Raw genomic sequence first — 19766 nt, forward strand, 5'->3', positions numbered from 1 at the left:
CTAATGAATGGTATATTTTGGAGCTGAGAATAAGAAGACCATCCATGCTATCAGTGAACTACGTGACTTTTTGGAAAAAAAATTGGACTATTTCTTGCTACAAAGACTGGAAAATGCGAGGTAGAAGACCTTCAAATAACGAGGCCTTATAAAATGGTTCCAAGTGAGATGAATCTATCTTCATATGAGATTTAAGTCTTGGTCGTAGGGAAGAACTATTCAGTCTATTTGCGTGTCATTCAGGGAAGACTGCTATATAAAAAGTTAAGATCGGAATCTAGTCAAACGACCGCTATTGGCTAGTTGGGTTAACGGATTTTAATCACTGTAATCCCAATATATGGAAATTTGAGGAGTATAAGTTATATTAAAATTTTACCAAGGGAAACAGTTGCCGTTATTCTTATAGTCTAGGCTCCAGTTCATTATTTGGCCAAAAAAGGTTACAACTCTAATATAACTTATTAAGCTCGAGATCTAATAAGGATTACGTTCTTTTCATGCCACTTTACCCTCCACTGAGCGAGCATTGTAGTAATTCGACCTTCGAATGGGTCAAAGACTCCAAACTAGTTCTAGATCTAGGCCGTAACGGTCTTTGTCTTTACTTGGTCAATTTGTTGTAATTTAGTATTGACTTGCCATGACGTTAATGCCAAGTCGAACTGCGACGTCGACTCATTCGTTTAAATTACATTATTTTGGCATCTTATCCTCCGCGATATTTTAGAAGTGATGTGACTTTGTCTTCTGAGGGTGGAGTCAAGCAAGACAGCTTAGGAAACTTAGCAGTGAATATAGCCCCCTCGATTTGACTTTCCTTGCCGTCTCTGCGTACTCTCGTGATTGGCGACAACGACTTCATCATCGAATTCAATTATTCAAACCTCTCTCCATCGGTCAAAGAAATCATGCCTCCTCTGCTGTAAAGAATTGCCGGTGAGAGGAGACCAGGCAACTATAGCTGCAAGTCTTGACCTTTATGATTGGAGATACCTGCCCTTTATAAGCCTGAAGGAACCCCCCCTGATCCAAATCATACCCACATCACAGAGGCAAGAAGAAGAGCTCCAAAGCTTACATCTCCTGTATTGTTGTTGCAATGCAAATGGGGCCTGAAGCTTGAAGGAATTGTGTTGATAATCCAAAACAAACATCTGGTCTTGTTGGGTTTCCTGCAAAATTGAGTTCTTGGTGAGCTTTGAGACATTAGGAGAGTTTGGACGAGGGAGGTAAGGAGTGAGAAGTGAAACATGGACCAAAGCGACAGAATGGCGAGCTTGAGAGGGAGTTTGCATGGAAGCATGCGAGGGAGCATGCGGAGTAGCTCCATCTCCTCGTGGCGTGCATCCACGAGACGCGTGTCAACGGCCAGCCAGATCTTTGGGCGATCGGGGCGCGAAGAAGATGATGAAGAGGCCTTGAAGTGGGCCGCGCTGGAGAAGCTTCCGACTTATGACCGAATGCGGAGAGGTATAATGGCAGGGGAGGCGGGCGAGCTGCAGGAGGTTGACATCAATGGTTTGGGCATTCAGGAGAAGAAGACTCTATTGGAGAGGTTGGTCAGAACTGCGGAGGAGGACAATGAGAAGTTCCTCTTGAAGCTGAGGAGCCGAATGGACCGGTGAGATTGATCATCTTCTTGCACTTTCGCATCGTTCTCTTCATGTTTGTATGATTGCATCTATTATTTCCTTTAAGTACTGACCGTATCTTCTCCTCCTCTAGTGTTGGAATCGATTATCCGACGATCGAAGTCCGGTTTGAGAACTTGAATATCGATGCAGAGGCTTATGTCGGTAATCGTGGGATTCCTACATTCCTCAACTTCTTCGTTAACAAGATCATGGTAGGTCCAGCTTATAGTCACTGAGAATTTGGATCAAGGATTTGAATCATATCAATTTTAATCGATCAAATAACTGCAGGTCATTCTGAGCTATCTTCGTATCATTCCAAGTGGAAAGAGACCGATCTCCATTCTCCATGATGTCAGTGGCATCATCAAGCCTAGCAGGTAAGAATTGACGTGCTTTTGCCAGAGTAGAAGTGTTATATTGGCATGAACGCTTTGCAGAAGAACTCAAATTGTGCCACTAACTGACAAGTATCATCTTGGTTCTGGTCTTCGCAGGATGACTCTTCTTCTAGGTCCCCCTGGTTCTGGAAAGACAACACTTTTGTTAGCTTTGGCAGGGAAACTTGATTCAACACTACAGGTATTACTTTCTAGGAATAATTCATTTAGTGATCGATGTAGTTGTTTTCATATATTGATATCCTCAATGAAGAAAAGTAATTAATTTGCTGTTTATCAGGTCCAAGGGAAGGTTACTTACAACGGTCATGACATGGATGAATTCGTCCCGCAGAGGACCTCCGCTTATATCGGTCAGCACGATCTTCACATTGGAGAAATGACAGTAAGAGAGACCTTAGCTTTCTCTGCAAGATGCCAGGGAGTCGGAACACGTTATGGTAAGATAAAGAAGATGATTAATCCACTTTATAATTCATGTCATAAGCTATGAACGGTGCAATTAATCTCTTCCGTGTGAACAATTTTCAGATATGCTGACGGAGCTATCTCGGAGGGAGAAGGAAGCAAACATTAAGCCGGACCCTGACATTGATCTCTACATGAAGGCTATATCAGTAGAGGGGCAGGAGACTGTGGTCACAGATTACATGCTGAAGGTATAAGTTGTAACCTAGAACAATAAGATGTGATACTGCTGCAATATCAATTTTGCAATAAAAACTTGCATCAATTGAATCCGTCCAATCTATTTCTTTGCAGATTTTAGGTCTGGACATCTGTGCTGATACACTGGTAGGAGATGCGATGATTCGCGGCATCTCCGGAGGACAAAAGAAGCGTGTCACGACAGGTAATCAGATTGAAAGCATATGGAAGAACACTCATTTGAATGTGCTCAGGAACATAAGCTAAGCATGCATTGCTCGTTTTTATCTCATGCAGGTGAAATGATTGTCGGACCAGCAAAAGCGCTTTTCATGGATGAGATCTCAACCGGGCTTGACAGCTCCACGACTTATCAAATCGTCAACTCCATTAGACAATCTGTTCATATCCTCGAAGGAACTGCACTCATCGCCCTGCTGCAGCCAGCTCCGGAGACTTATGACCTCTTCGATGACATTATTCTTCTCTCAGATGGGCAGATTGTCTACCAAGGTCCCCGAGAGAATGTCCTAGAGTTCTTTGAAGCAATGGGCTTTAAATGCCCTGAGAGAAAAGGTGTTGCAGACTTTCTGCAAGAAGTAAGTTCTTATAAATGCAAAGCTTTTTTTTGTTTTTTCATCAAAGTGTAGCTTATCTCATGCCTTGATGAAAATCAATCAAACACTCCAACCTAACAAAGTCCTTTATGACAATAGGTAACTTCAAGAAAGGATCAGCATCAGTACTGGGCACGCCGATCTGAACCATACAAATATATCTCTGTGAATGAGTTTGCTGAAGCTTTTCAGTCATTTCATCTCGGTCGCAAGCTAAGCCAGGAGCTGAGCACCCCATTTGACAGGAGTAGAAATCATCCTGCTGCTCTAACGACTACAAAGTATGGAGTTAGCAAGATGGAGTTGCTTAAAGCTTGCTTCTCAAGGGAGTGGCTGCTGATGAAGAGAAACTCATTCGTCTATATCTTCAAAGTAGTCCAAGTGAGTGCAAAGCAATATCTGCTCTGGTTCTTGACAATTAAAAGGTCCTAGATCTAACATTCATTGTATACTCTTGTTCTTTTATCTTTGCAGCTTATAATCCTTGCATTGATAGCTATGACGGTCTTTTTGCGCACAAAAATGCACCATGAAGAACATGCAGATGCTGTTATCTACCTTGGTGCCCTGTTTCTTGGTCTTGTTACACATCTTTTCAATGGATTTGCTGAAGTAGCCATGACCATAGTAAAGCTTCCAATATTCTACAAACAGAGGGACTTCCTCTTCTACCCATCTTGGACTTATGCTTTACCATCATGGATCCTCAAGATTCCCATATCATTCTTTGAGTGTGCTGTCTGGATAGTCATGACTTATTATACTATTGGCTTCGAACCAAGCATCCAGAGGTTAGTATTTACAATGAGTTGATTGGCTTGGATTGCTCTTAAGTGAACTCTCATTTAATAGCACATTCTTGATTGTAATACAGGTTCTTCAGACATTACCTGATACTTGTTTTGGTGAGTCAAATGGCATCTGGGCTTTTCCGTCTCCTTGCTTCAGTTGGACGGGAGATGGTGGTTGCAGATACATTTGGTTCCTTTTCTCAGCTTGTGGTTTTGATCCTCGGTGGATTTGTCATATCAAGAGGTACATCAATTCTTTTGAGAAAACTGCATCTGACAATTTTGTGCCAATTTATCAGTCACTTTTTGGAAATTCATGATGTTCTTGCCGAGTAACTCATGAGCACTTGTTTGCAGAAAAAATCAAGAAATTTTGGATCTGGGGATATTGGTCCTCTCCCTTGATGTATGCACAGAATGCAGCAGCAGTCAACGAATTTCTCGGGAAAAATTGGCGAAAGGTTGTTGATCCAACATTCAGCAATGACACACTTGGAGTCCAGCTCCTCAAGAGTCGCGGAATATTTGTTGATCCCAACTGGTACTGGATTGGTGTGGGTGGATTGCTTGGATACATCATGTTGTTCAACCTCTTATTCGTTCTTTTCCTTCACTGGCTTGACCGTAAGTTTCAACGCTTTTCGTGCATAAATCATTGGATTCTAGATGTTTAGTACTAACCATCATGATGTAATGCCTGCAGCCCTCGGCAAGGGTCAGACAACTATATCTGAAGAGGACTTGAAGCAGAAACATGCCAACAGAACAGGAGAGAGCATTGAACTATTGCCAAAAGGAACTGACTCTGACTCTGCCAGGAAATCGTCTGAAGGTTAGTCTCCATAAGCCAACTGGTCTATGCCATCATTATACTAATTTGTTCCATTCATGGTATATGACATTGCTTTCAAAACTTCTGTGCAGAAAGAGGTAAAGCTTCCACAGACAGCAGAAAGAAGGGAATGGTGCTCCCATTTGCTCCGCTTTCAATCACCTTCAATGACGTCAGATATTCCGTGGACATGCCACAGGTACATTGAAGTTCAGATACTTCTGTTTTCAAAGAATATAATGAAAGAACATAGCAAATGGTTCTAATATTTGTTACCGGCAGGAAATGAGAGACAACGGTGTTGAAGAAGATCGGTTGGTGCTGCTGAAAAGCGTGAGCGGAGCTTTCAGGCCAGGAGTCCTCACTGCACTGATGGGCGTCAGTGGAGCTGGCAAGACAACTCTAATGGATGTCTTGGCAGGAAGGAAGACAGGCGGTTACATAGATGGAGACATCTTCATATCTGGATACCCCAAGAAACAAGAAACATTCGCACGTATATCTGGCTACTGTGAGCAGAATGACATCCACTCTCCACATGTCACGGTTTATGAATCACTTCTCTACTCCGCATGGCTGCGATTACCTGCTGAGATTGATGCTGAAAGAAGAAAGGTCAGAGTTGTCTTTAATTTGAAGAGAGTATATTTCTGATAAGTGCTTCAACTAACTTGCAGCAATCATGAGTGCAGATGTTCGTCGAAGAGGTCATGGAACTCGTCGAGCTGAACTCACTCAGAGGAGCACTGGTAGGATTGCCTGGTGTTAATGGTCTTTCAACTGAGCAGCGAAAGCGGCTCACCATTGCTGTCGAGCTTGTAGCCAATCCTTCCATAATATTCATGGACGAGCCTACCTCTGGACTAGATGCAAGGGCTGCAGCAATTGTGATGAGAACAGTGAGGAACACAGTGGATACAGGAAGGACTGTGGTGTGCACCATTCACCAGCCCAGCATTGATATCTTTGAAGCTTTTGATGAGGTTGGTGCTTTTCAAATGAGTCAATAATCAGTATTGATTATTTGATTCTAATTGAGCTTTCTGCTACATAAACTTGGATACTGACATCTGCTATTTCTTTCTGCTACATCTTCAGCTCTTCCTCATGAAACGAGGAGGACAAGAAATATATGTTGGACCGCTTGGACGCCATTCAAATGATTTGATCAAATACTTTGAGGTAAGGACAAGTAGGACACAAGGGATTACAATGCTCCTCTTAAAAATTCTATGAACCAAAAGAACTGAATGGATTTTCAACATGTATGATTGTATTCTATAGGACATCAAAGGGGTAAGAAAGATCAAAGATGGTTACAACCCAGCAACATGGATGTTGGAGGTGACTACACTAGCACAAGAAGAAATTTTGGGAGTTGACTTTGCTGAAATATACAAGAACTCTGATCTGTACAGGTAGGAAGTTTGTCGAAATCATACTCGCAATGCATCTCAAATGTCTGGAAAAGTTAAATGAAGCTAAGTTCCACCGTATAATCATGCTCACTGATGGCATTTTCTTACAGGAGAAACAAAGCTCTAATTCAGGAGCTTAGTGTACCTTCCCCTGGTTCAAGTGACCTCTTCTTCCCAACTATGTACTCGCAATCCTTTTTCACACAATGTAAGGCTTGTCTGTGGAAGCAACACAATTCCTACTGGCGTAACCCATCGTACACAGCTACAAGAATCTTCTTCACAACTGTTATTGCCCTGATATTCGGAACAATCTTTTGGAAGCTTGGCAAGAAAGTGTAAGTCATCTTTCTCTCTGTAAGAGAACTCTCTCTTGCACAGTTCCTTTGTATCTGGCATTCTGCATTGATTTCTTCTTTCAGTTACTCTTTTGGCAATGAGAAATAACAGTAGATCCGCTTGCTTGAAAATTTCAGGAGCACACAGCAAGATGTGTTCAATTCCTTGGGTTCAATGTATGCTGCTGTTCTCTTCATTGGAATCCAGAATGGCATGACTGTGCAACCTATCGTTGATGTTGAAAGAACAGTCTTCTATAGAGAGAAGGCTGCTGGAATGTACTCTGCTCTACCTTATGCGTTTGCACAGGTAAGATCACTGTAACTATTGCTATGGCATGCACTGTTCTATCAAAACATAAGAATAGTTTCATGCATGTGCTGAGAGAGAGTTCCTTCATCTCACTTATTACTCACCTTATCTCTTTGCCCTGCAGGTTATGATAGAGATCCCACACATTTTCCTACAAGCAGTTATCTATGGGGTCATTGTCTATAGTTGCATTGGTTTTGATTGGACAGTACAGAAATTCTTCTGGTACCTGTTCTTCATGTTCTTCACATTCTTGTACTTCACCTTCTACGGGATGATGACGGTCGCGATGACACCAAACAGCGACATCGGTGCCATCCTCTCAACTGCATTCTATGCAATATGGAACATCTTCGCAGGCTACCTCATTCCTCGACCTGTAAGCCCTTACTCTACCACATGTACTGTTGAACTGATTGTATTTGCTAATCAAATTTAGGTGCTAAAGATGCTTGTCATTGCTTGCAGAGAATCCCGGTATGGTGGAGCTGGTATTACTGGGCATGCCCCGTCGCCTGGACCTTGTATGGACTTGCTGCGTCGCAGTTTGGAGACTACACAAACCAGCTAGACACTGGTGAAACTGTGCAGGAGTTTCTTAAGAACTACTTCGGATTTAGGCACGATTTCTTGGGAGCGGTCGCCACTGCAGTTGTCGGTTTCACCATCCTCTTTGCCTTCGTCTTTGCTTTCGCAATCAAGGTGTTCAACTTCCAGAGAAGATAAGAAGCATCAGAACAACCACACCTGCATTTCTTTCCTCATTCACCAGTTGTATAGCGAAGAATTATAGATGTCTTCCAATAATTTGCATAGGTATCATTTTTTCCTTCTTTCTACAGTATGTACAGCCGAAGTCTGATATAGGTCATCGTGTGTAACAGCAGAGATGCGTTTCTGCAACTTTTGTACCAGTTTGTTCATCCTTTTCTACAAATGAATACAAGTGTTGATAATTTGCAAAGTAAATCCTGCACATTTACGTGAGTATTATCTCTTTCTTATATTAAGAGTGTAGAAGCTTACCTCCGACTCACCACAAACCTCAAAGGAACAGTTCTCGGATGAGTGGGGAATTTTTCCAAACAGGTGTAGCGCAAGCACCAGATAACACGTATCCAAGACCCAAATGCCCTAAAGCGTAGTGAGCTGTCAAGCTTTTGCACCAAGAAGCATGATTAGACCAGGATTAAATTAAACATCCCGAATAACGCGGTAATTGAGGCAAGAAATAGTAAACGAGAATCACTTCATCTCATCATCTCTCATCAATAATAGAGTTTCCACAACCAACATTGACAAAGATTGGTTTAAAGAATTATTTAAAATGGACGCCACTACAAGTTAGATCGTGTTCTCTAATCTACCTTCTCGAACTATCTTTGGATCACGACAAAGATTACAATTAATCGCCACAATTAAACTATTATCCATTTTCACACGAACCCCTTTACTTCACCTAACACAAGGATTAGGTGGAAGACTATGGTATGAACATCAATTTCTTTAGCTTGTCAATCGTAATCATGGCCGTCCATCATCCAGACAAGCAAGGGCCACACCATTTTGTTCATTGGTGGTCGGAGAAGATGGACAAGGACACCACATCTTAGCATCAGAAATGAGGCCAATATTAAAAATCACCATTACCTTTTATTTTAATGCTCTGATTTTGACGCACAACCAGCCCCTTCTAAATTGAACTCCAGAATTTTTTTTTAAATTTTTTTATTTTTTGTCCCTTCCAATGCATAGAAATGGAGATCTGGGCATTTGGCATGCATGATTGAGCCTAATTGCAAGATTTTTAATTTCTTTTTTCTTTTTTGGGTGTGGAAGTTGCTACATTTCAATTTTCCTGCACCAAATTTGAAAAGAATAGCAAGAACCAGAAAACATAATAGAAACAATACATGTCAAAGGGTTACAATAACTTTGATAGAATTCTTGACAGAGAGATGCTTAAAGAAACGAAAAAGAATAGCATGGTCAAACATTAAAGAAGAAAAATTCCCAGCAACGTAGTGAGTAGAGCTACAAAAGCTGCACCCATGCAGGAAACCGTGGGCGCCGCCGCCACCGGCGGTGGGTACTTGTAGTAGAACGGGAACCACGGCAGAATTGGATTAGGAGGGGGAGGTGCCGGATAAGAGTAATAAGGTGGAGAATAGTACGGTATATATCCAGACGGCGGCGGCGGCGGATAGTATCCGTAATCCGGCGTCCCCGGGGGCGGCGGAGGGTAACCGTAAGCCGGCCCTGATGGCGTATAAGGCGGCGGTGGGGGAGGGTAGCTTCCGACGGACGACGGCGACGGTAGACACGGGTATGGGCACTCCGGCGTAGGATTATCTGCGCGAGCTGGCGATGGTGTGGTCTTGATTACGAGGAGAACAAGGAGGATGAATTTAGATATGAATTGGTGTGATAGGATTAACATGTTGAACTCTAGAGCGAGAGAGAGGAGGAGCAGGTGGAAGACGAGTGGCGAGAGTAATGGTATTAAGGGAAGGTTGCCATAAGAAAGGGGTCGTCCTAATGGTATGGTTGGAATCATTGTAATAAATAACGGTGACCTCTAAACCAAATAATAATAATAATAATAATAATAATATTAGAAGGTGTCCTTTTCTGTGCGTCATCCATGACCATGGACATTAATGCCATGCAAAGTAACGTCTGTGTAAACTGCCCGTTGGACGTGGAAAGAGACGGAGGAAATATTATACTTGTTATTCATAAATCGAATCTAACCGAACCTAGATATCCAGTTAAGTTTTAGTAGCGGACTTAAATCAATATAAGATTGTATGGGCCTCTAGAGTCTAGACCCATGACACAACTTATTTCCTCTCCTTTATATTTTATAGATTATAAGAGTATGCCGATTAATTATAGAATAAACATAGTTGTAACAGTTTACATCACTCGATTGAACAGGATAAAATCCTTGTAAGTTCTTGAAAGAAAGTTCTTTTTTCTATTCACCCACGCTCAACCCTGCGACTCCACCACCGCGTGCCGATGATACAAAATTTGAGATGGAGATGATACAAACTTGTTCACTTCTCGAGGGATAAAAGAGAAAAAGAGGAGAGAAACTTTATTGATCGTAGTAGGTTAGGTACTGTACACGTAGAGGTGATCAGATTGGAATGGCGTTGGTGACTTTAGGGTAGATGACGGCGGCCGGATGGGCCATGATGCGGCGGCCCTTGACGTGGCGGAAGAGGTAGACCACCGCTCCCACCGGCCACTCCACCACCGCCGCCACTGCGAAGGCCAGGAACCCCAACGTCGGTCCCACCACCTTGCACCGGCACGGGTTGCTCCTCGTCCCGCACTGCACGCACCCCGGCACGAATGGCATAGTTGCTACTTACTCCCCAACAGCAGATCCAAAGCTTTTTCTTCGTCGTCCTTAAACCTACCAGTATTACTCACATGGCGTTGTTAGAGCATCCGGTCCTCGGCCATCTATATAGGTTTTGAAAATTGGACGCATACGTAGAATAAAAACTTGGGCACGTGGACCGATTCGATGCGATGTGCTTTGGTACGTGGCTACGTTTCAATAGAGAGGAACTGACGGTTGGAGCTCGCCAGGAATCAAAAGACCCGACCCATTAGCCTAAATCCGACTTAGGCCCAACTTGGGTACGGCTCAATCCTAATCCAGTTCAAAGAGCGGTGCTGGCCATGCTGGCTCGGCTCAAAATACTTTTGTTAACCCTCACTTGCTATACCTGATCCAAGCCCAATATCTAAAAGAGTAACAAACAGTAATAATCTAAAATATTTTAGCCCAACCATAACCATGTGAATAAGGGAGCTTTTACTAATAAATTTTAATGCGCACTGTATATAAAAATTGTGTGCATTATATTCTAAATATATGTATATATATATATAGACTATAAAAAAAATTAATTCATTCAATTTTATATGCAAAATCAAAAATCAAAAGCAATTGAATGGCAAAAGCCCTCCTTGTCAAACAAACTTTTTTGTGTAATCCAAACAAGATTTGAATTTATTGCCATCTGAAGAAATCTCAGTAACACCATCAAATTTGTCCAGTTTACACTTTACAGTAACAGGAACAAAGAATACAAGCGGAAGATATTTAGAAATGGTAACTCGCCGATATCAGATACGGAAACAAAATTATTTGAATTTTGATACAAAAGTGGAATTAGAAAATAAGAGAAACAAGAAAGTTAACGTGATCTCATTGGAATTCCATAAGGAAATGTGAGAACACTGAAGTGTCATACCTCATACTTCAGTGTGACCGATCAAAGAAACTTCAATTTGAATGAAGCACTGCTCCAACTCAACTTGTAAGATAGCAAGATATTATCGCCTCTAATCGTTTTGAGTCCCTAAAGCTGAGGTTTTAAGGGGGGAAATGAAAAGAAGAGTGCGATTTTTTGTCAGTCTCCTATCGTGCACATACATAAAACAAATCAAGTTATTGTAAGACAGCAAAATTGGCACAAGAAAAGTATTGAAATCAATCTAATAACAGAATGCTGGGCTACTCTAGAATACCTCTGTATGCATCACCTTTGGCAGTTCCAGGAGAAAAAACTGCAAGAATAACAATGCCACCCAGAACTACAAGCGAGATACCTAAGAAGTTTACTAGCAAAGCCTCACTTGAGTAGCGTGATATTATATTGCTGCTTTGGAGAAACGTAGCCTTCTCAAGTAGGCCTGTAACAGCAGTTGCAACAGCAAGGGCATATATGTATGCACCAAAGAAAACATGCCAAGGAAGCAAGAACGCTCTGCCATTTCTCGAGCCACCAGGATACCAAAAGGTTGTGAATCCAGTGCCCCACTGCAGAAAGAAAATAGACAATTAATCACAAAAATATTACAACAAGCTGATCTTTTTAGGAAATGAGATTGTTGGCTATAAACAAGAACTCACTACTCACTTGAATACCAAATAACAAGATACATGCCAATCCCAACCAAGAGTGGAGGCTATAGAAGTTGTCAATTCCTTTATCATTGTGGAATTTCAAGGCTGCCCATATGCCAATTAAACCCAAACACAAGGCAAGGAACTGCATGGTAAGATGCACCACCTTTTTGAAATTCTTGGTTCCTGATATCGTCTTGTATGCTAATATAGCTGCATACGCAAACATGAGAATGTATGGAGTGAGAGAAAGAAGTAGTACTATAATAAAGCGCCAGAATATATTCTAACAAACGCATCGAAGGAAGGTATACGTAATATCCAGTCATTTGGTAATTCTGCAATATACTTCAAAAACTATCTGGACAATCAGTTTCATTATACAGTTCAGCATATACATCAATCTAGTAATGCTGTAATGGTGTGCTAACATTTGTTGATGGGAAATAATCTACTATTTGTACCTAAGTGCATGTGTTACCCAACCGAAGGATGAAATCTTCAATGATAGCATCATATCCAAAGAAAAGAGTACGGCAATATACCGTGTAAACAATGAAAGGGTGTGAAAATTGAGGCATTTAAAGACCATGGTGAGAAGAAAAGGCCTGTTGTCCTCTCCTTTATTATGAAGCATGGCCTGCAAAATATACATAGCCAGTTTTACTTGTATGTCAAAATTTTAGGTCCAGAAGAATCACAATACCAACAGATAGTCCCCTAGTGTATAGTTTGTATCAAGGTTCTTAGTTTTAGTCAATCCTCATCCGGATCGGCCAAAACGGATTGTAATTGGCCATAGCCGATCCTGAACCATAACCAAAACCAATATTTTTGCTGGTTTTGGTTGAATCAGCCTTATCAAGCCGAATAGGATTGGTTTTCAAACCCATTTCGGCTTAAACAAACATATTTAATCCTTAAACAGGTAGGACACAACCCTGATCCAAACCAAAGCAATAACAAATTTACTTCTCTCTCTCTCTCTCTCTCTCTCTCTCTCTCTCTCTCTCTCTCTCTCTCTCTCTCTCTCTCTCATCTCTCTCTCGTGTGATCTCCCTCAATGCATCCTTCCCGATTCAGCTTATGACAAGTGACGGCTCGACGGAGAGCCACACCGAATAATTTTCTGACGATGTCAACCTCTAACGAGTAACGAGTAGTTCTCTGATGAGATGAGGAGTTTTTATTTATTTTTTAATTTAGTTAGGTATTCTCTTTTAGGGAGAGAGCTGTTGCAAGAAGATGGAGAAACAAGAGATGCATGGGTGATTTTTTATTTTCCAAATATTTTTTCTATTCTTTTAGTATTTTTCATACATTTTATACTAATTTTTAAAAATTTATACAAGTAAAAAATAGTCCAATCCATATCGGCCAATTTTTTCAAGCAGCAGATCTTGATAATAATATTCAGAACCTTGGTTTGTATGATCATAATTTCCATTTCAGTCCTTAATCGCAAGTCGTGACTCTAGAACTCCTAGCGCTTACATTTCTTTAGATATAAAAACATCAAGTGCAATTGCAGCAAAGAGTCGAATTATTAAAGCATGTGACAATCATGTATAACACACTTAAAAATATGATGATCTTCCACATGTCAACAAATATAGTAGTTCCAATAACAAGTGAAACACGTTCTACAGATTCAGATTATGTCAGCAACTCTATGCTAATGTCTTAATTTTGAGAAACAAATTCGACGGTAAAATCAAGATATGCACTCACTTCCTAGTTTTCATAGAATTTTATTTATTTGCCTATGTCATACCAGTTGAAAAAGGTAGATCGGCACTAGACATGTTCAGGTCACCAGATAAGTGAGATATGTTCTCTAACCTGCACTATACATATTTTACTAGTTCACAACAACACTTGAACAAGTGATAACCTCTTCTGGAACAGTAAACTAACAATTTTTTTCTGTAACTTTAGAACCAATGTAGCCATTTATGACATTTATCGAGTGTCTAATTTTGAGCACTGTAAATAATTCTCTATAATAAACATCTAATCTGATAAACTATCCCATGTTATAGGATGCACATGCTTATATGAAGAAACTGCATATTTCGGTAGACAAGTCACAAAATGACACTAAAAGGATGCCAACTTATTTCAAGAATCTTCAGATATTGGCTATTGTCAATAAATCTTTCTGAACTCTATATTATATATTTATATTAAAGTAGTTCAAGCTCAGAAGAGTACTCACCTTCTCCATTCAAAAGTAAGAACCCGACCACCATTAGTACGGGATGGATCTACAAGGATGGAAAGAAAAATGTGTTTCACATGTGCAAGTTTTGGTATATTTATTTATTCAGAGAAAGAGAACAAAAATAATGAATGATTAACATATGCGGTGTGTTACCATATCAACCACATAACTCAAAGAACCCACTACAATGTTAACTTGCTGAGTACATTGACTAATGATGCTAATCTTAGTGAGTTATAAATAATGCTTTGACGCAAGAAGGCGTGCGAAAATTTCTAAAGGAAGAATCATATAATGTTATATCTACATTCGACATATTAGGTGTATTACCATATCAACCACAGTATGAGACTCAAAGAACCCACTACAATGTTAACTTGCTGAGTGCATTAACTAATGATGCTAATCTTAGTGAGTTATAAATAATGCTTTGGCGCAAGAAGGCGTGAGAAAATGTCTAAAGGAAGAATCATATAAAGTTATATCTACATTCAACATATTAGGTAACACTGGGAAATCTGAGTCCTTTTGTGTAAATGACCAAATTCCAACCAGTGCCAACAAAATTAAGCCATCTACTTCATTCACATCTATAATTAGCCACAAGGTTAATTAGGGTTCACTTTATAGTTCAATATTTCTTGACACCACTCCCACAATTTCCACTAAACCGTTGGCCAAACACCGAGAAACTTCGATATTACTCAACGGAGAATCCCGACCCTATCAATTTCAACGTAAATCACCAAGACAACTTAAGAAAGAGAGGGGCGTAGACTGGGCTTACATTGAAGATGAGATCTTTGTTGTCGGAGATGAGGGCCATTCCGCCCCGGAAATGAACGGCCCAGATGAGAACCATGGCCGCGATGGCGGCGCCGAACACACGGATCAGCGCTATGATCGGGAATCGGACCACCGGAGCTGCCATTTTTCCCGATCAGGGTGAGAGAGACGGTAGTAGCAAAGCAGAGGCAAACAGTAAATAAGGCCTACAAGCTAAAGGCAAACGGTTCGACATTCGAGTTTTATCGGATCCGGGTCCAAAATCTACTCAATCCATAATTGACTTTCTTAGGGGGTTTTGCGTGTATACCCTTCAGAAATTTGTTATTGATTGTATGCCCCTTTAAATGTATACATTATAAAATATATGTTATTTGTATAGGTACCAAAATAAACCTCAATAATTTAATAGAAAAAAAATTATCTAAGAAAAATTTATAAAAGGTAGAATAAAAATAGTTTATTTTTTCTGTCTAAATTATTTATATTTTAAGTTTTAGTTAACTTCAAGGAGTATCCAAGTGAAAAATAAAAATTGTAAATAATATTATATAGATTTATAGTGTATATATATATATAAATATTAAATTTATAGGGACATATAAGTAAATATGAGAATTTTTAATGGTATGCATGCAAATTAAAAACACTTAGTATTATTAAAAAATAAATAGCTAAACTCGCTTGTTTGCTCTGATTCTTCGAATCTCTCTAAACTGGTTTGATAACTAAATATTTTTTTTTTAATTTTATATCTAATCAATTTTACACTCTAAAATATTAAACCAAACAAGACTTTTTATTACTATTAATCAACCAAAATAAAATCCGGGAAGGGTTGAGAGTTGAGACATATCCTCAATCGCCTTCTTCCCCAATACCAATTCCCCTTTAGCCTACCTCCACAAACCACCTAATGAGCAGCCATATATCTTTGTCGGTGAATATGATGTACACCGTCATCTACAACAGTACGAAGTATCCCATATATCTTGAGAGCTCTACCACTTTTAAAGGCATGCATGGAGCTCCAAAATGATGCAACTCATCGGGGCCCCACGTTAATTTGTTCCCAGTACCCGGAGGACATCCAAAGCTCCACGCACCTCGGCATGCCTACTTTGTACGTCTCTATCACGCCGATCTAAGCAATAGATGACCAGCCAATAACCTCATGTCTACGTGTCACTAGATCGATGGGTGGGCTTTACGATCGAGATGCTCGTCAGTGTTTAGATAAGACAAGGGAGAATTAATCTCTAATTGCCGGCCGGACGTCATTGGCGTATAAATTGGAACCTTCCAAAGCTGATAGTCCTTGCATTTAAACAACCCATCCTCACTCAAATAGAGAGATCTATCGAGAGAGCGATGGAGAAATTGAACAATGACTTCAACTCGGGGGAGTGCAAGCAAGGGCCAGATAGTTATAGATGGGGAGCAAAAAGGACACCAATTCCATGAGGGGAAGAGTGTGGGAGGACGCCTTCAGCACGCACGATAAGATCGACGCAGAGAAAAGGTACGATTACTAGAAACTAATAATAAACTGATATTTGGTGTGATAATGAGTGCAACTGCAGAGATAAGGCACTCGGGATGGAGTTTTCCGTGAGAGGAAGGGGAGGAGGATGTGGTTTAGCACGGTGGTGGGGATGCATGGGAAGGAGCTAGCTGAGCTCGGCGACGATGGCGGATGGGGCGGAGATACCGGACGGCGTGGTGAGGAGGTGCGGGGAGATCATAGAGGAGGAGAGCATCCAGTTCAATTCTTGGATAACTTGGCCCTGCTCCATGGGAGGAGGCCATCTCTACCACCGAGGAGGGTCCTCGTTGCAACTTGCAACTGATATATATAACTAAGGATTACTTGAAGCCATGCAAAATAAATAAATACTACACGTATGTATCTCTTTACAATAATTCCTCACCACTATATATTTTTTTCATTAAATAAATTCTTGATTAAGAGGAGAGACAATATAATTTGGCTAAGTTGAATTGTTTTAGTACAATATATTATACAAAATTTGCTTAATTGCATGAGAAATTAAAGAAACCTTCACTTTGGTAGTTATTTAATAATTTAGTTTTATTTTTCCAAATAGAGGATGAGATTCAGACTCGGACTTCTATCATGCTTTAAAAGGCTAATTAAGGTTAGAAACTAGTAAATTTTACTCCGCTCCACTAGGAGAAACTTTATGACAAAAATATATAGTAATCTGGTATGCTATAGTCTAGTAATTCAATCCTATAACAAATTTTATAAATAGTTATTATATTTTTTCACTTATATAACTATATGTATATGGTTTAGCCAATCTATATATTAAGGAGAGTATATACTTACATTATGTATTAGAATAACTATAATTTTTATATAAATTGTTTGATGTAATCATAATATTTTACTGCAAAACAACTTAAATATAAGTAAAATGATTAATGTAGCTAATTTATATTTAAAATATACGTATAAAATTTGTATTTAAAAGATGCTACGCACTGCACGAACAAGGGCTTTATTAATCTAAAAGAGTACGCGATGATCATAATGATTTATGGGATAAGAAAAAGGATTAAGAAGAGAGAGAGGGGGAGAGAGCAAAAATTGCAATGGTTCCGAGGGCCCCTAAAACGAGGATCCAATCCAATCCACCCTCAGAGATCTCCATCACTCTCTTTCTCTCTTGCTTTACTTGCATCGGGATGGCAAATTTGACCAGCATTTAGAATTCGAAATGGATCAAATTCCAACTCTTGTTTCTTTTTGCACTTTTCCTCTCTCTTCGCTCACGTTACGCCTTGGGCCTGCTACATTTTATACTCATAAGGTTGTCTTGTCCCCACTGAGATTAATGGGTACAGCACCAATTAGGTGGAATTTTCTTCAATTCGATGCAACCACCAATAGACAGTTAGTTGTGCACTAAATCTCTTTTGCCAAGAATCCCATGTTTCATTTAACTCAAAACTAGTTGCTACAAAGAAAACGATCTATTACAGTTAGAAATTTCAAGATCCACTTAGCTAACTATCTAATAAAATCTCGAGAAAGATTAGATGATAATTTTACTCTCAATTATTTCTTCTTCTATACAATGTGAAGGGCGGGCAGGCAGGCAGGGGTGCGAACGTTAAATCCTGCAGGAAATTCCTGCGGCTGAGGTTGCAGTCGATCGGCTCGCTTTCTCTAAGTATGCAGCCTTAATAACTGTAAAAAGTGATCATGGATGACAGGCTTTGCTTTTGGATTCCTTCTTTTTTGACCATTGCCGGGGTTCTTAAAATTTAGATTACACGAGAGCATTAGCCTCAGTTAGAGTGTAATTAATTTAGCAAAAGTTGGCAGCCTACTACTACTCAAAGATAACGCGAGTATAGCTAAAGATAATGGCGCATGCGTCACTTAGAATACTAACACTAATCCACTTTGATTAAATTAAATAAGACCATTGTAAATTAAATAATCAAACATCTCCTCGTTATTGCGAATATCAATCAAATGCACCAAAGCCCATCTTTTCGATGTCTTGTCCTACTCAAAATTAAGTAATAATTTTACACGCCACTCCAGAGTTGGCACACTCACATATATCATATTTAAAATACAAATAGAATACTTTTTTTCGCATCTCCCGGTTTGACTCTATTTGGCCACATTTAGATAATATAATTACGTTTCACACCCTGTAATCTGATGTAATTGTCACTAGTAAAATACCAATAAGACGAAACATCCATTTAAATCAGAAGGGAAATTATAAATAACACCCGCACGTACATACATATTAAGTTAAAAACCAGCTTAACGTATATATACCCCCAACTTATCCATCCACACAAAAAAAAACTCCCCAATTAAGTACCCCAACACAGTGTCATTTCATCGAACACCTGGCCACCACCTTATTACGTTTCTAGCTTAATTTTCTCTACTACCAGAAGACGTGGATCAAACTCTGAGCAAGTAGATGCTGAGCTCCGGCCCGCCGTTGCTATCCGGGTTCATCATGTAGAAGGCTTCCGAGTCCTTGGTGCCTACCACCCGTTCGAACTTTGCTCTCATATACATCATCTCGCCTTCGCCGCCGCCACAGTCGCTTGGGATCACCCCGGCTCCCATGGAGACCGGCTCCACCGCTTTGAGGACACCCCAGTCCACGGTCGAGCACTCGCGCCGCACGGCGAAGCCGCACTTGATCCCGTTGCAGTACGCGCGCCAGAGCGGCTCTTCGAGGAGGGTCTTTGAGGAAGGCGACGGCTTCTTCTCGCACACGAGAGCGATGCGGACTAAACCGGAGGCCATTTCCCTTACTAAGGTGCTGGTCGGGGTCGCGAGCTCGAGGAGGAGAACCGGGGACGCGCGAGGGTCGACCTGGAAGGCGAAGTGCACGTGGCCGCGTCGGTGACCGAAGAGGGTGCCGGTCACGCGCGGACCGAGTCCGGAAGAGCGCCGGCGGCCGGCGATCGCTGACGTCAAAGCCGACCGGAGGCGGGAGATGGTTCCCCTCTTCCTGGAGGGGGCGGAAGCGGAGTAGTCTTTGCAAACGCTGGGTAGGACTTCTTCCTCGTCGTCGTGGCCCATGATGCGGTGGAAGTGGCGCTTGGAGAAGGAGAATGAGGAATCATAAGGGGATTTAGCCATGATGGTCCTCATCGATCTTTTTTGAGGTAAAGGAGGTGGTGGGGAGAGGCGAGGAGAGTAAAAGGGAGAGCGGGGCGCCAAATGTTTGAAGAAAAGACAATGAGAAGGCTCAGAATGGAGAGAGGATTAGAGATTTGATTCTTGTGTGTCTTTTATTTCCTTTTTCCTGGGCATGGG

At 40.7% G+C, this 19766-nt stretch overlaps 4 protein-coding genes across 6 annotated transcripts; 1 reads left to right on the top strand and 3 right to left on the bottom strand.

The window, feature by feature from the left end:
• Nucleotides 1-1171: 1171 nt before the first annotated feature.
• Nucleotides 1172-7964, top strand: LOC140773141 (ABC transporter G family member 39-like). The gene is made up of 22 exons (XM_073115540.1): nucleotides 1172-1624; nucleotides 1729-1849; nucleotides 1929-2017; nucleotides 2135-2219; nucleotides 2319-2478; nucleotides 2570-2697; nucleotides 2801-2891; nucleotides 2984-3285; nucleotides 3403-3684; nucleotides 3778-4094; nucleotides 4178-4338; nucleotides 4452-4718; nucleotides 4798-4926; nucleotides 5019-5125; nucleotides 5209-5541; nucleotides 5619-5909; nucleotides 6025-6108; nucleotides 6211-6344; nucleotides 6455-6682; nucleotides 6821-6992; nucleotides 7120-7374; nucleotides 7464-7964. The coding sequence occupies exons 1-22, from the start codon at nucleotides 1254-1256 to the stop codon at nucleotides 7719-7721; spliced, it is 4365 nt and encodes a 1454-aa protein (XP_072971641.1). The 5' UTR covers nucleotides 1172-1253; the 3' UTR covers nucleotides 7722-7964.
• A 1769-nt stretch (nucleotides 7965-9733) lies between these two features.
• Nucleotides 9734-10461, bottom strand: LOC140774633 (uncharacterized). The gene has a single exon (XM_073117709.1). The coding sequence runs from the start codon at nucleotides 10363-10365 to the stop codon at nucleotides 10141-10143; it is 225 nt and encodes a 74-aa protein (XP_072973810.1). The 5' UTR covers nucleotides 10366-10461; the 3' UTR covers nucleotides 9734-10140.
• A 553-nt stretch (nucleotides 10462-11014) lies between these two features.
• Nucleotides 11015-15157, bottom strand: LOC140774066 (transmembrane ascorbate ferrireductase 2-like). Of its 3 annotated transcripts, none has more exons than XM_073116909.1 (5): nucleotides 14940-15157; nucleotides 14147-14195; nucleotides 11942-12141; nucleotides 11565-11841; nucleotides 11015-11386 (listed from the first exon to the last, which is right to left on the bottom strand). In XM_073116909.1, exons 1-5 carry the CDS (start codon nucleotides 15081-15083, stop codon nucleotides 11364-11366), a joined length of 693 nt encoding a protein of 230 aa, XP_072973010.1. In that variant the 5' UTR covers nucleotides 15084-15157; the 3' UTR covers nucleotides 11015-11363. The 3 variants fall into 3 exon arrangements, with proteins under 3 accessions (XP_072973010.1, XP_072973009.1, XP_072973008.1); XM_073116908.1 differs by having other exon boundaries at nucleotides 11015-11439; nucleotides 11550-11841; nucleotides 14940-15155; XM_073116907.1 differs by having other exon boundaries at nucleotides 11016-11386; nucleotides 11550-11841; nucleotides 14940-15151.
• A 3505-nt stretch (nucleotides 15158-18662) lies between these two features.
• On the bottom strand, nucleotides 18663-19766 carry LOC140774102 (protein MIZU-KUSSEI 1-like). Its single transcript, XM_073116959.1, has one exon. It carries the CDS (start codon nucleotides 19599-19601, stop codon nucleotides 18897-18899), a length of 705 nt encoding a protein of 234 aa, XP_072973060.1. The 5' UTR covers nucleotides 19602-19766; the 3' UTR covers nucleotides 18663-18896.

Source organism: Typha angustifolia, chromosome 13 (genome assembly GCF_048772165.1).
Source record: "Typha angustifolia cultivar Huaian chromosome 13, ASM4877216v1, whole genome shotgun sequence".
In the NCBI taxonomy this organism is placed as follows: domain Eukaryota; kingdom Viridiplantae; phylum Streptophyta; class Magnoliopsida; order Poales; family Typhaceae; genus Typha; species Typha angustifolia.

Excerpts from the sequence above, each read along its gene's own strand:
- LOC140773141 (XM_073115540.1), top strand. The coding sequence starts at position 1,254 with ATGGACCAAAGCGACAGAATGGCGAGCTTGAGAGGGAGTTTGCATGGA. Across the intron at positions 3,286-3,402 it reads TTGCAGACTTTCTGCAAGAA|GTAACTTCAAGAAAGGATCA; the intron begins GTAAGTTCTTAT and ends TTATGACAATAG. Across the intron at positions 6,109-6,210 it reads ATTTGATCAAATACTTTGAG|GACATCAAAGGGGTAAGAAA; the intron begins GTAAGGACAAGT and ends TGTATTCTATAG.
- LOC140774633 (XM_073117709.1), bottom strand. The coding sequence starts at position 10,365 with ATGCCATTCGTGCCGGGGTGCGTGCAGTGCGGGACGAGGAGCAACCCG.
- LOC140774066 (XM_073116907.1), bottom strand. The coding sequence starts at position 15,083 with ATGGCAGCTCCGGTGGTCCGATTCCCGATCATAGCGCTGATCCGTGTG. Across the intron at positions 12,142-14,146 it reads CTTACTTTTGAATGGAGAAG|CTATATTAGCATACAAGACG; the intron begins GTGAGTACTCTT and ends TTGCGTATGCAG. Across the intron at positions 11,387-11,549 it reads CAAAGGTGATGCATACAGAG|CTTTAGGGACTCAAAACGAT; the intron begins GTATTCTAGAGT and ends TTAAAACCTCAG.
- LOC140774102 (XM_073116959.1), bottom strand. The coding sequence starts at position 19,601 with ATGAGGACCATCATGGCTAAATCCCCTTATGATTCCTCATTCTCCTTC.